We start from the raw sequence: 15,357 nt of genomic DNA, 5'->3' as shown, positions 1-15,357 counted from the left end.
GCTATAATATTGTAGCATTACAGCTAAAGACAATAAATGTCCTTACCATATCTCAGGGGCTTACCAGGTGGCCCTAGTGGTAAAGAACCCACCTGCCACTGCACAAGACATAAGAGACTCGGGTTTGGTCCCTGAATCAGGAAGATCCCCTGGAGGAAGTCATTGCAACCGATTCCAGTATTCTTGCCTGGAGAATCCCATGGACAGAGGAGTCCATAGGGTTGCACAGAGTCAGACACAACTGAACAACTTAGCACGCATTCACCATATTTCAGAGGGAACAAAGTTCTTCCTCCATGTTGCCCTTTGGTATTGTCACATTAGCCTGTCCTTCCTCAGCACTCTCCTCAGGGCACCCTTGACCTCTTTGTTCCTCAGGCTGTAGATCAGCGGGTTCAGCATGGGGTTGAAAAGACTATAAAACAGGGAAAGGATCTTCTGCTGCTCCTCAGGGTGGCGGGACTTGGGGCCCATGTACGTGACGATGGCACTGCCAAAGAAGAGCCCGACCACGCAGAGGTGGGAGGAGCAGGTGGAGAAGGCCTTTCCGCGGCCCTCGCCTGACCGGGTCCTCAGGATGGCAGCCAGGATGCGCGCGTAGGAGAGCAGCACCAGGCAGACGGGTCCGACCAAGACCAACACGGAAGCAGCAAAGATGACCGCTTGGTTGAGCCTGGTGTCAGCACAGGCCAGCTTGAGGACAGACAGGATTTCACAGAAGAACTGGTTGATTTCGTGAGGCCCACAGAAGGGCAGCCTTAGGATGAGACCCACATGGACCAGGGCCAGGAGGGAGCTTAAGACCCAGGATGTGATGGCTGAGACAGAGCACACTCTCCAGCTCATGATGACAGTGTAATGCAGGGGGTGGCAGATGGCCACGTACCTGTCATAGGACATCACCACCAAAATCAGGCACTCTGTGTGGGCAAAAGATAGATATAGAAATGTCTGCATAATGCAGGGAACAAAGGACATGGTTCTTTTCTGACTCACAAGATTTGCCAGCATCTTGGGGACACTGTTGGAGGCATAGGATATGTCGATGATGGCCAACTGTGAGAGGAAGAAGTACATGGGGGTGTGAAGTCTTGAGTCTAAGCAGATAAGCCCCAGGATGACTCCATTCCCCAGAAGGGTGAGGGTGTAGAAGAGAGAGAAAAGACCAAAGAGGAAAAACTCCAGCGCTGAATCGACCTGGAATCCCAGGAGGGTGACTTCTGTGATCCATGTCCGGTTGCCTCCCATGCTCCTGGGTAGAGACAGAGAAGCCCCCCTCTGGGACAGGAAGGTCAGAGCTGCAGGGAAATCAAGACACAAAATGCCTTCTGAGTGTAACAAAATGAGCATTTGGAAATGTATTACTTTGGATGGGTTTCCTACAATTTATTGTTAGATATATTGTTAAAACTAATTCTGCGTGCTCATATTTATCAGAAAAAGTTATCCTTGTACCAAAGAAATAATAGCATATATATATGTAACATTTATTATAGATAATAAAATCTAATAGAATCCATTATTATATACTCTACCTAACACAATGCACATTCGCATGCACACATACAAAGTTTGGGAGAATTCAAGTTTTCTGGCTTCCCTTCAAGGCTATGAGTTTTGATTATTAATGCAGTTAGAAGAAAGAGAACCCTGACAAACCACCTCTAAAAAGAGAGAATTTTATTTTCTAGGCTTGCTTGTCTTCTTGGTCCGAGATATGAAGCTATTAGGGTCCTCTGTTCTTTATATGTTGCTTTTGTTTACATATCCCTTTACCTTCTCACTTGCTTTTCTATCCACTAGTTTCAGATTTGAAGTTCTTAAAAATATTTGATAACTTCTTAAAGCAAATTGTTCCTTTGCACAGGAATAAGTAATGGCAAAATCCTGAGCAAAAAGGATTTGCTGAGTCCTAGGAACAGGAAAGAAAAAAAAAGTCCAATGTTCCTGAACCATAGTGACAGAGAGGTTGTAAATATTCATTGTTATCTTACTGATATTTTAAACAATTTGGAACTGACAAAAAATGTGTAAGTTGGAATGGATTTAAATATTTGTTTATTTCTATAATAGAATATTATATAGCCATTTAAAAGGATAATATCGAATTTTATATGGTGATGAAAAATTTTCCACATAAAGTCAAAGCACGTGTACATGATTTGATTCACATTTCAAAGTTTAACATAGCTATACAAAAATGTCTTTGGGGTCTATTTGTATATATGCAGGAAAACTCTGTAATTTAAACATGAAATTCTTTACACTGATTATCTCTAGAGAGTAGGATTATACAGGAACTTACCTTTTGAATTTATACTGTTACTGTTTATTTTTTTAATAAATGTGCACTACCAAAAAAAGACATTTAAATAATCTACTGGTAACATAGAAGCAAAGTTGCACATTTTTCTTATTTGAGAGTAGTACTCAGGAAGTTGTAACAGGAATGTCAAATCTGAGCAGATTCTTAGAATTTCAAATGGGGGAAATGAGCCACCATATTATGTTAACTAAAAAATGGTTAACATACCACAGGAAAGAGGAAATTGAAAATTTCAATGTCATTTTTGTTTACTGAGATATCTTTTCTGAATTGTCCTGATAAATATCATGATCTTCCATTGAGTCAAAGTAGAAAAAGATTTCAAATCAAGTTGAAAATTACTGCAACATCCACCTAAATGTGAAGGGAAGCACAAGAAAAGAACTGTTTTGAAGTTGCACAGGAGAAAAATATTGACATAATTGATCATTGCCATGAAACTGCAAATTCCAGAGACATTTGCTCTCTGCCTGTGAGTTCTGTGTCTCATCCCACATGGATCTGGTGTTTCTTTTAGAAGGAGGTGGTCTATTACACTAATTCCAAAGTCTAGGGTCTACACTTTACTGGATCTCCAAAGAAATGGTAGCAAATTATGGTCAGTAAGTATCTCATTAAGTCACTCAAATGTTATTAACTAATTTTTAGCTGATACAGTTTTAGCTTTTAAAATTCATGCAAACAGAGCACAGTTAAAAAATATATATCAAACTTCTAATTAGCAGATACAAAATGGGAAACTGTCTAATTTTCTGGATGATGCAAATTTAATGACAAAATGGAATTTGCCACTTTAAGGACATATCAAATATTGTGTTAATAGGTCTATGACTCAGGCTAAATACGAAGGCTCTTAATACCTGAGACTTCCAGAATTATGGATATTTTGTAAATTTTTAAGACTCTTTTTGAGTAAGCAGTTTCTGTCATCAAGAAAAGCAAGGCACAATAGCAGTAACAGAAAATTATATAATGAACTTCAGAAAAAATCTCACATGCTTGTGTTTGCTGTGGCCCTGATGCAAAGAACTGATTCATTGAAAAATACCCAGATGCTGTGAAAGATTGACGGCAGGGGGAGAAGAAGACAGGGTAACAGAGGATGAGATGGTGGGATGGCCTCACGGACTCAATGGACATGCATCTGAGCAAGCTCCAGGAGATGGTGAAGGACGGGGAAGCCTGGTGTGCTGCAGTGCGTGGGGTTGCAAAGAGTCCCACATGATTTAACAACAAGAGCTAATCACAACACAGAAAGCTGGAAAAACTAAATTTCTTTCCAAAGAGAATGTTTAAAGGAGTCATGGGAGATCTCCAGAAAGGGAAGGTAGGTGAGAGCTTGAAGAGGAAGGAAGAGCAGGCTGAGTCAGGGCCTGAGATGGATACTGGGGGAGCAACCAAGGCAGAGCCCAGTGGGCTCAGCTTTGATGTGATGTCTGGGTTCCTGCTGCACCTAAAAGGGGCCTTGGGAAGCAGGCACAGGGATGCTTCAGTATCAAACATGCAAGGTGTTAGCCTCCTTTCCCCAAATGATTAGAATTGTTTGAGTTCATAATTCAAATAGTCTGCAATTATAGAGTCTTACATATAATATTTTGGTAAAATATTTTTTAATGAAACCAGTAGCCTAGAAAAAAAAATTTTTATTTTCAAAAGTCAGCGATAATTAAGAAGGCAAAATTTTCTTAGTGGAAATATTTCTTTCATCAGGTATGAACTCCAGACAAACCATATGTAACCCTGGGTGTCAACTGCACTCTACACTTTTGTAGAAAGGTCGTGAAGAGGCAGCTCTACAGTGGTGGCTGTCTGCTCAAACTACTAATGATCAGCACCTTTGTGAGAACAACATAGAAAAAATAGAATAAAGAAAGCAATTATCTCCCCTCTAAACATGCAATGATTTCCTGCATTTTTAAAATGTTAGTTCAACAAGTCAGATTTTTTTTCCTCCAAGAAGACTCCTGTGGCAGATAAAGACACACCTGAAATGAAGATGCCTTTAAGTGTCCACCCTGCTGCACTGTAAGGCAAGTGCACTATCCTGCACAGAAGGAGGGAAAACTTTTCACGGAATCTTCACTCTGTTCTCCCATAGCAGGAAAATCAGCAGGGACTGAAAAGACCAGGGTCCCTAAATAAGGATGAAGATAGGCCATCCTTCCCATTTCCACTCTGCAGGGGAACCAGGTGACCTTGAGTCACTGATTCTCAGCCTCATTGTTTTCATCTGAAAGCTGGTTAGAGCAGGGTCTAAAGGGCTGATGTGAAGAATAAATATCGTCAACTGGTACACAGAAGGATTTTACCAGATGTGAGCTGATATTAATAGTATTAAAGACAGCAAAAAATTCAAGGAGAACTTAAGTTTGGGATTAATAAATAATAATATCAATCATGATTTTGTAAAGTCCTCCACACTTGCTTTCCTTTTTGGTTATGCTTAAGTAAGAAAACACATGATTTTAATTTCATTTGTATTGATGTTTTATATGCTGACTTTTAAGTTAAAATGGATTTTAAAGAAATAGAAGAATCTTTAAAGTAACCTCACTCTTGGAATGGAGAAGGCAATGGCAACCCACTCCAGTAGTCTTGCCTGGAAAATCCCATGGACGCAGGAGCCTGGTAGGCTGCAGTCCATGGGGTCGCGAAGAGTCGGACATGAATGAGCGACTTCACTTTCACTTTTCACTTTCATGCATTGGAGAAGGAAATGGCAACCCACTCCAGTGTTCTTGCCTGGAGAATCCCAGGGACGGCGGAGCCTGGTGGGCTGCCATCTATGGGGTTGCACAGAGTCAGACACGACTGAAGCAACTTAGCAGCAGCAGCAGCAGCACTCTTGGAATGAAGGAGAAAATACAGATTTTAAAACTCAAAATGCAGCTTCGCTATACCAAATATACCAATGTGAGAAAGAGAGTAAACTTTATGAAATGAAAGGAGGCCATATTTAGAATATTTTGCATTGACCCGGAGTAAAAGTTTTTATTGATTACTCTCTCAGAGTGAGTGACCTGGGGCTGACAAGTCAAAGCTCTGGGGCAGGACAGATTATACAGCTTCTGACTTACTCAGAAATTACTTACCAGAATTACCAGTAATTCAGAAATTACTCTGAATTAGTTACTTCACCACTCAGCTTGATCCTCATGAGTAGCATAATGTAAAAAACAAATTTTAATTCTTGGCCTGACTATCTGGGACATACTCAAAACATTGGCAGACAAATCTTGTACCCCTCTGTATCTCTCCATTCCTCAATTCCCCCATCTCATAGGAGAGTTGAAAATTTAAATGAGTTAACTCAAACAAGACACTTAATAAGTGTTTAAACATATTATGAGAGATTTGAAAGCCATTATTGGAGAGTAACTTTTGGATCCAGTCACCATAATGAAACATTAATATCCTACTAAAGTAAGGAAAAGGAGTGTGTACAGCAATAGATCCTGGGTTTTTCAAGTAAGAAACATCATCTCTTGCCTGAATACATGAGAAATGGGACCTGTTTGTCCAGAAAATCTTTTTGAAAATCCACAAGGGCAGGCAGTCAACATGTGGGAAAGGAAAATCAAGCTACTGGCAAGCAAACCACTTACCTCTGCCTTCAGGATTGTTTTATTTGTGGAAAAGGCATTTGAGTCACATGTCTGTGAAGTTCATTGTAGCCCTTGAGCCAGATCACGTACTACATGGATGATTAGCTGATTCCTCTTCTGACACAGTCATGAGGAAAGCCAGGAGACACCACAGCAGGATGGTGAAGAGGCCACAGACATGGGTCTTGGAGACCAGAGGAGTCCAGGCCACACCATGGGGAGAGGTAGGGGTCCTTAGTAATGCCCAGAGGATCTTGCAAAGAAAGGCTTAGGGTACAGGTAAGGCATTCAGACCCTTACACCTGGACCAGTCGCTTCATTCCTCCTTCTTTCTCATTTCCACCTGAAAACCCTTCCCATGACTAATGAACTCTCAAGTCTAGAACTCTCTCGAACTCAGAAGTGGAATCTGTGTTCTCCTCTTCAGCATGGCCTTGGAGGACTAGGATAGACTCTCCTCCACAGGGACCTCATCAGGAGATGAAGCCCAGACACACAGCTCTCAGTAGAGAAGTTTATGATAGACTTGCTTCTGCAAGTCAGGGCTTTTACCTTCATTTGAATCCAACCTTCTTCCTGCAGACATAAATCACAATCAGGGTATAGAACTGTATATCACTTCTACTGATCCTCTCCCTGGAGATTTTAGTGTTTGTTGTCTTCCTATCTGCAGGTGAACCAAGGAATGCATTTCCCATGTTTGTTCATTAAGTTCTTTCAGGATACCATGGGAATTGTTGGGTCCGATTGCTTGGGATTTGTGTGTGTTTGTGTTGGGATTGGATGAGTCAAGATGTCTCTGAACTATATAACACTCTGGCAAAGAAACCAGAAGATTTAATTTCATGTTCTAAATTAATTTCTTTCAATTCTACCACTCTAATGGCAAAAAGTGAAGAGGAACTAAAGAGGCTCTTGATGAAGGTGAAAGAAGAGAGTGAAAAAGCTGGCTTAAAATTCAACATTCAAAAAACTAAGATCACAGCATCCTGTCCCATCACTTCACGGTAAATAGAATGGGGAAAAAGTGGAAACAGTGACAGATTTTATTTTCTTGGGCTCCAAAGTAACTGTGGACAGTGGCTATAGCCACAAAATTAAAAGATGGTTGCTCCTTGGAAAAAAAAAAAAAAAGCTATGCCAAACCTAGATAGCATGTTAAAAAGCAGAGACATCACTTTGCTGGCAAAGGTCCATATAATCAAAGCTCTGATTTTACAGTAGTCATAGATTGATGTGAGAATTGGACCATAAAGCGGGCTAAGCACCAGAGAATTGATGCTTTTGAATTGGAAATCATCCCCTAATATTCATTGGAAGGACTGATGCTGAAGCTTAAGCTCCAATATTTTGGACACCTGATTCATAGAGCTGATTCTGGAAAAGATCCTGATGCTGGGAAAGACTAAAGGCAAAAGGAGAAAAGGGTGGCAGAAGATGAGATAGTTACATGGCATCACTGACTTAATGAACATGAATTTGAACAAATTCTGGGAGACAGTGAAGGACAGGGTAGCCTAGTGAGCTTCGGTCCTTTGTGTCCCAAAGAGTTGGTCAGGATTTAGTGACTGAACAGCAAGAACAACACAGGTATACTATAACTGAATCACTTTGCTGCACCCCTGAATCTAACACAACGTTGTTAATCAACTGTACTCCATGGGTAAACCTATGACTGATTCACGTTGATCTTTGGTAGAAACCCACACAATACTGTAAAGCAATTATCCTTTAATTAAAAATAAATAAATTTTTAAAAACTACACTCCAATATAAGATATTAAAAATAAATATAGGAGACAAAGGGTGTGCTTACACTTTTCTGGTGATGCTTATTGGTCAATTAATCAACAAAGATTTCCTGAAGGCCTTGTCTGAGCTTAGTTTGCTCTAGATATGATGAACACAGCAATGAGGAAAGCAAAGTTAATGCTTACAGTGATCTTTCATGTTAAAAACAGTAACTTTACAGGAAAGATAGCCTTAGTTAATGAATAAAGCTATGGAAAAAAGACACAATGGACTGAAAAGTGAAAGTTGTTCAGTCGTGTCTGACTCTTTGCAACCCCATGGACTGGAGCCTACCAGGCTCCTTTATCCACGGAATTCTCCAGGCAAGAAGAACACTGGAGTAAGTAGGCGTTCCCTTCTCCAGGGGATGTTCCTGACCCAGGGATCGAACCGAGGGCTCCTGCATTGCAGGTGGATTCTTTACCAGCTGAGCTAACATGGTAGAAAATTACCTAGTCAAGACAAGTGAGGCTCTGAAATACACTGGTTTTTGAGGAAGTGATGTTTGAGACCTGATAAATCAGAAGTCTCGTTGAAGAGAATTCCATGTCTTATTCTTTCTATGCTTCTTGTTGATTAACATGCATTCTTGATCTATTTAAATCAATCTATTCAAATGTATTAGTGTTTCTCTGGCGACTAACAGTTTTGTATATTAATTTAAAAATCTTTCCCTTACCTATTTCCTAAGAGCTTTATAGTTTTGTCTTTGACACTGAGGTCTTAAAAACACTGGGACTGAGTTTTTTCATGCAGGATTGAGTATCTGCATGGTTACTCAGTTGTGCCAGGGCTGTTTTCTGCAACACCCCTTCCTTTCCCCAGTGATCTACCATGCCACACCTTTCATACAGCCAGATTCTAATCATAGACACCAGCATCTATGCCTTATACTCTATTCAGTTTGCTTACTGGTCACCCTGAGGATGAAGACTGCACTATTTTACTTACTAGCACTCTGTAGCAGATATTGTTATCTGGAGAATCAATTCCTCTAAGCTTATACTTAATATTTTTTAAATGTGTTTGGACTAGCCATGGCAGCATGTATGTTAGAATCAGCTTGTCGGATTCTAAAGTGTTCTGCTCATACTCACACGTTCCACTGGGATATTGTAAGATACTAACTTTAAATATGTTAATCAGCTTGAGGAGATTGAATCGTTTAAATATTATGTTTCTCAATCTGAAAACTTGGCATATCTCACATTTTATGTCTGTTTAGTTAGCACAGTGCCTCAATAAATTTTTCTAATTGTCTCTTTATAGATTTAGTACTCAGATGGTAAAGAATCCACCTGCAATGTGGGATACCTGGGTTTAATCCCTGGGTTGGGAAGATCCCCTGGAGGAGGGCGTGGCAACCCACTTCAGTATTCTTGCCTGGAGAATCCCATGGAGAGAGGAGCCTGGTGGGCTACTGTCCACAGGATCGCAAAGAGTTGGACATCACTGAGTGACTAAGCACACACTCTTAGATATATTCCTAAGCATTTCAAAATTAAGTCCTGCTTTTAATGGTAGCATTTTGGAAAAAATTCATTTCAATTATTTGTTATATAAATATATAATAGATGTTTATATGGATTTTATATCAAGTTATCTTGTTTAAATTTCTCATAAATTCACTACTATACAAAAAGATTCATTTGGATTTCCTACAAATGCCATCACACTATTTGCATATGATCATAATTCGTTTGGGCTTCCCTGGTGGCTCAGTGGTAAACAATCCACTTGTCAATGCAGGAGATCCAGGTTCAATTGCTGGGTCAAGAAGATCCTCTGGAGAAGGAAATGGCAATCCACTCCAGCATTCTTTCCTAGGAAATCCCATGGACAGAGGAGCCTGAAGGGCTATAGTCATGAGGTCACAAAAGAGTTAGACATAACTTAGCCACACAACAAAAACAACATAATTTATTTATTCCTTCTCATGTGGGTATCTCACATGACAGATACCCACATACATATATATCTCTTCTTTTTGTTTAACTGTACATGTTAATATCTCTAATAAAAATCTGAAAATAAGAAAAACAAGTGGTGATGGTGTACATCTTATTTTATTTATTTTTTATTTTATGGAGAAAGATACTAGCATTTTACCATTAAGTATAATATCTGATATGTGAATGTTTATGGTACTGGGGTTTTTTTTTATAAATCTTTTTCCAGGAATGTTTATTGTTATGCTATGTTGTAAAGAGCTTTATCATGAACTGATGTTAAATTTTGTCAAACACTTGCTTTGATCTACTGACAATGGATACTTCAATTTGTTAATGGGCCAATTTTTTCCTTCCTTTGAAAGTTACGCATTTTTTGCATTTTAGAGATAAAAACTTTATCATAATTTAGTATCTTTTTATTACTTGATTTACTAATATTTTAGGACATTTGCACCTGTGTTAAAGAATAGGATTAGATTATAATTTTCTTATTTATGATGTTTATTTCAGGTTTGCTATCAATGACTAAATATAAGAGTATTTGTTTTCTCAGTTTTTAAGAATCTTGAAGATACAGGGTGCTAATTGTTAAATGGTTTCAAAAGAGCATTCTAAGGTCCAGAGTCATGAAGACAGGCTCACACAAGACACTCCAAACTATCCCTCACACTGACCTCTTCTTCCCTAGAATTTTTCTCAGGGCACCCTTCACCTCTGTGTTTCTCAAACTATAGATTAAGGGATTCAGCATAGGGTTGAAAAGGCTGTAAAACAACGACAGAATCTTCCTTCGGTCCTGAGACTGGCTGGATTCGGGGGCCATGTACAAGACGATGGCACTGCCAAAGAAGAGCCTGACCACGCAGAGGTGGGAGGAGCAGGTGGAGAAGGCCTTTCCGCGGCCCTCGCCTGACTGGATCCTCAGGATGGCGGCCAGGATGCGCACGTAGGAGAGCAGCACCAGGCCCAGGGGCCCGACTAAAATGCAAACACAGGATGAAACGATGATAATTTGGTTCAGCCAAGTATCGGCACAAGCCAGCTTGAGGACAGACAGGATTTCACAGAAGAAGTGGTTGATTTCATGAGGCCCACAGAAGGGCAGCCTCAGGATGAGAACTAGGTGGACAAGATCCCAGAGAAAGCTAAATGCCCAGGAAGCGCTGGCCAGGACAGGGCACACTCTCCAGCTCACGAGGACAGTGTAATGCAGCGGTGGCGGATGGCCACGGACCTGTCACAGGACATCACCGCCAGAATCAGGCACTCCGTGGCAGCAAAAGCCAGGCATAAAAGTGTCCGCATGATGCAAGGAACAAAGGAGATGGTTCTTTTCTCACTCACAAGATTTGCCAGCATCTTGGGGACACTGTTGGAGGCATAGGATATGTCGATGATGGCCAACTGTGAGAGGAAGAAGTACATGGGGGTGTGAAGTCTTGAGTCTAAGCAGAGAAGCCCCAGGATGACTGCATTCCCCAGAAGGGTGAGGGTGTAGAAGAGAGAGAAAAGACCAAAGAGGAAAATCTCCAGTGCTGAATTGACCTGAAATCCCAGGAGGGTGACCTCTGTGACCCATGTCTGGTTGCTTCCCATGCTCCTGGGTAGAGACAGAGAAGCCCAAGGCTTCAATAGGAAGGTCAGAGCTGCAGGGAAATCGAGACACAAAATATCTTCTGAGTGTAACAAAGTGAGCATTTGGAAATGTATTACTTTGAGTGGGTTTTCTATAACTTATTTTTAGATATACTGTATACACAAACTTGGTGTGATCATACAAATCAGAAACAAATTTCCCTTATATCAATGAATAATAAGATATGAAAATATATTATAGATAATAAAATATATGATAACATGATACATGCATTATTATATACTGTATGTAATAGTATTCATACAAATACAGACATGCACTTCTTTGTAAAATTTTGTTTTGTAAAATTCAAGTATCCTGGCTTCCTTTCAAAAGTGTGAGTGTTGATTATTAATGTGCTTAGAAGAAAGACAACCCTGACAGGCCATATGTAGTAAGAGGTAGTTTCATTTCCTAATCTTGCTTGTCTTCTTGGTTCAAGAAATAAAGTGTTTATGGTACTTTGTTATTTACATGTTGCTTATTTTTCCACTTACCTTCTCATATGCTTTTCTATCCACTTATTTCAAATTTGAATTCCTTTATTAAATAACCTCTCAATTTTGTAGTCTTTCAAATTTGGCATAAGACTCCTCTCTACAGCGGACTAATATTCCATAGAAGCATCTTCTGCCATTTCTTTCCCATCTCCAGAGTTTGCAATTTTATTTTTATTGTCTTATTTACTTTTTTGTCAGCACCTGATCCTGAAATTGAAGTGTAAGTGAAAAATTAGTAGAGTAGATGCAATGAACACAGGTACACATATTATCTCAAATTCAGTTAAGCATGATGACATTTCTGCAGCCTTTTAAAGTATGAAATTCAAAAGGTGAAAATAAATTTACATTATCTGTGGATGTATTTAAAGAAGACACCAGGTTTTTAATTACATTTTGTTCAGCTCTTTTCTCTTTTCCCTTTGTAACATAATACAGAGGCAAATCTGAGAATCTGCCGTGAAAAGAATCTTTAGTTGTTGCAGTATCTTCCCAGTTATGGCAACTATCACTGCCATCATATCTCCTGAATCCCTTCCTCATCACCTGTTACCATGCTGACCACCTACTGCTGTTCTGTTGGATTCTGAGCCAGTCACAGGGAGTAGGGTCAGCTGGAACATCCATTGGTTAGTTCTCTCTAGGGAGCTTGTCCTGGGAGGTGCCTAGGTCTATCCATAGAAGAGTGGTCATGAAAGGGATGGATGGTAACATTACACTGAGAAGCCTTGTAACCAGGTGCTATCTCTACATTTCCTCACATTTTTTCCAGAGACAGCCTGACATGGAGCAAAGAGATGTGATTAATTACCACCCTTAAAACACCAAAAGTACAAAAAAACATAAAATATGTGTTGATGGGAAAGCATTATGAAGGAAAAAGAACAGGGAAAAATAATAGAAAGTGACTTGGTTTGGAAAGGCTTCTTTAGCAGGGATTGTTGGGAGAAGTCTTCTTAAAGAGGAGACACGTGGGTGGAATCCAAGTGATAGAGGAAACGCCACCTGACAACAGCCGGAGTGGACTGCTTCCTGCACCAGGAACAGTAAAGGCGAAATCTTGGGCAGAAAGGACCTGGTGAGTAATAGGAACAGGAAAAAGTCTAATGTACACGGAGCATAGTAACCAAGAGGTTGGAATTATTCTCTGTTATCCAGTTTATAGTTTTGAAAATTTAGAATTGACATAAAATTTGAAAGCTGGAAATGAACTGAAATTTTGGCTAATTTTATAATATATAATACCATTGTTGTTGTTTAGTCATTAAGTCATGTCTGACTCTTTGCTACCCCATGGGCTGCAGCATGCCAGGCTTTTCTGTCCCTCACTATCTCCGAGTTTGCCCAAGTTGAAGTCCATTGAATTGGTAATGCTATCCAACAATCTCATCCTCCTGTGCAGTCATTAATAAGGATAATACAGATCTTTATAGGGTGGAATGAAAATTTTTTCACATAAAGTCAAAGGATGTATATGTAACATGATTCTATTTATATTTTAAAATACTAACATATCTATACACAATATGTCTTTAGGGCCTATTTAGATAAATGTAGGAAGATTCTTTAAGTTATACATGAAATCTCAATTGATAACTCTAGAGTAGCATTTTGGAGGGTCTTACATTTTTGTATGTTTTGTTTGCTTACTGTAGTTTTGTTTGGTTTTTAATAAACCTGTGCATTATCACAGGATAAAATAAGACATTCATTTTTAAAAATCTAGTATTTAATATAAGTTGGCTGGTTCTATAAAGACCTACAAGAGCTTCTAGAACTAACACCAAAAAACTGTCCTTTTCATCATAGGGGATTAGAATACAAAAGCTGGAAATCAGGAGGTACCTGGAGTAATAGGCAAGTTTGACGTTGCAGTACAAAATGAAACAGGTCAAAGGATAGCAGAGTTTTGCCAATAGAACACACTGATCATAGTAAACACCCTTTTCCAACAATTCAAGAGAGGAATCTACACATGGACATCAACAAAAAGTCAATACTAAAATCAGATTGTTTATATCATTTGCAGCCTAAGATGGAGAAGCTCTATACAGTCAGCAAAAATAAGAACTGGAACTGATTGAGGCTCAGATCATGAGCTCCTTATTGCAAAATTCAGGTTTAAATTAAAGAAGGTAGGGAAAACCACTAGGCCATTCAGGTATGACTAAAATCCCTTAAGATTATACAGTGGAGGTGATGAATCAATTCGAGGGATAAGATCTGGTAGACAGAGTGCCTGAATATCTACTGACAGAGGTTTGTAACATTGTACAGGAGGCAGTAACCAAACCATCCCAAAGAAAAAGAAATGCGAGAAGGCAACATGGTTGTCTGATGAGGCTTTACAAATAGCCGAGAAAAGAAGAGAAGTGAAAACCAAGGGAAAAGGGAAAGATCTACTCAACTGAATGCACGGTTCTAGAGCATAGCAAAGAGAGATGTGAAGACCTTCTTAAATGGACAATGCAAAAAAATAGAAGAAAACAATAGAACGGGAATGGCTAGAGATCTCTTCAAGAAAATTGGAGATATCAAGGGAACATTTCATTCAAGGATGGGCAAGATAAAGGACAGAAACAGTAAAGATTTATCAGAACAGAAGATATTAAGAAGAAGTGACAAGAATACACAGAAGAACTATACAAAAAAGGTCTTAATGACCTGGAAAACCATGATGGTGTAGTCACTAACCTAGAGCCAGACATCCTGGAATGTGAAGTAAAGCGGACCTTAAGAAGCATTACTACGAACAAAGTAATGGAATTCCAGTTGAACTATTTCAAATCCTAAAAGATGATACTATTAAAATACTGCACTCAATAGGTCAGCAAATTTGGAAAATTCAGCAGTGGCCACAGGACTGGAAGAGGTCAGATTTCATTCCAATCCCAAAGAAGGGCAATGCCAGAGAATGTTCCCATTACCATACAACTGCACTCATTTCACATGCTAGCAAGGTTATGCTAAAAATCCTTCAAGCTAGGCTTCAGCAACATGTGAACTGAGAACATCCAGATATACAAGCTGGATTTAGAAAAGTCAGAGGAACCAGAGATCAAATTGCCAACATTTGCTGGACCATAGAAAGGGCAAGGGGATTTCACAAAAACAACTACTTCTGCTTCATTGACTACGCTAAAGCCTTTGACTATCTGGATTACAACAGACTGTGTAAAGTTCTTAAAGAGATAGGAATACCAGACCATCTTACCTGTCTCCTGATTAACCTGTATGAGGGTCGAGAAGCAACAGTTAGAACTTTACATGGATCAACTGACTGGTTCAAAATTGGGAAAGGAGTATGCCAAGACTATATATTGTTGCCTTGCTTATTTAACATCTATGAGGAATACATCAGATGAAATGCAAAGCTGGATGACTCACAAGATGGAATCAAGATTGCTGGGAGACATATCAACAAGCTCAGATATTCAGATGATATCACTCTAAAGGCAGAACATGAAGAGAAACTAAAAGCCTCTTTATGAGGGTAAAAGAAGAGAGTGAAAAAGCTGGCTTAAAGCTCAACACTCAAAAAACTAAG

The 15,357-nt window shown here is 39.4% G+C and overlaps 1 protein-coding gene and 1 pseudogene across 1 annotated transcript; both read right to left on the bottom strand.

The window, feature by feature from the left end:
• Positions 1–315: 315 nt before the first annotated feature.
• Positions 316–1,248, bottom strand: LOC136170848 (olfactory receptor 2A14-like). The gene has a single exon (XM_065939368.1). The coding sequence runs from the start codon at positions 1,246–1,248 to the stop codon at positions 316–318; it is 933 nt and encodes a 310-aa protein (XP_065795440.1).
• Positions 1,249–10,338: 9,090 nt separating this feature from the next.
• LOC136170933 (olfactory receptor 2A14-like) lies at positions 10,339–11,270 on the bottom strand (annotated as a pseudogene).
• Positions 11,271–15,357: the final 4,087 nt, after the last annotated feature.

The sequence above is a fragment of the Muntiacus reevesi genome, chromosome 6, assembly GCF_963930625.1.
Source record: "Muntiacus reevesi chromosome 6, mMunRee1.1, whole genome shotgun sequence".
NCBI classification, from domain to species: domain Eukaryota; kingdom Metazoa; phylum Chordata; class Mammalia; order Artiodactyla; family Cervidae; genus Muntiacus; species Muntiacus reevesi.
The sequence above is the reverse complement of the archived record's forward strand: the minus strand, read 5'-3'. Positions and strand labels throughout refer to the sequence as shown.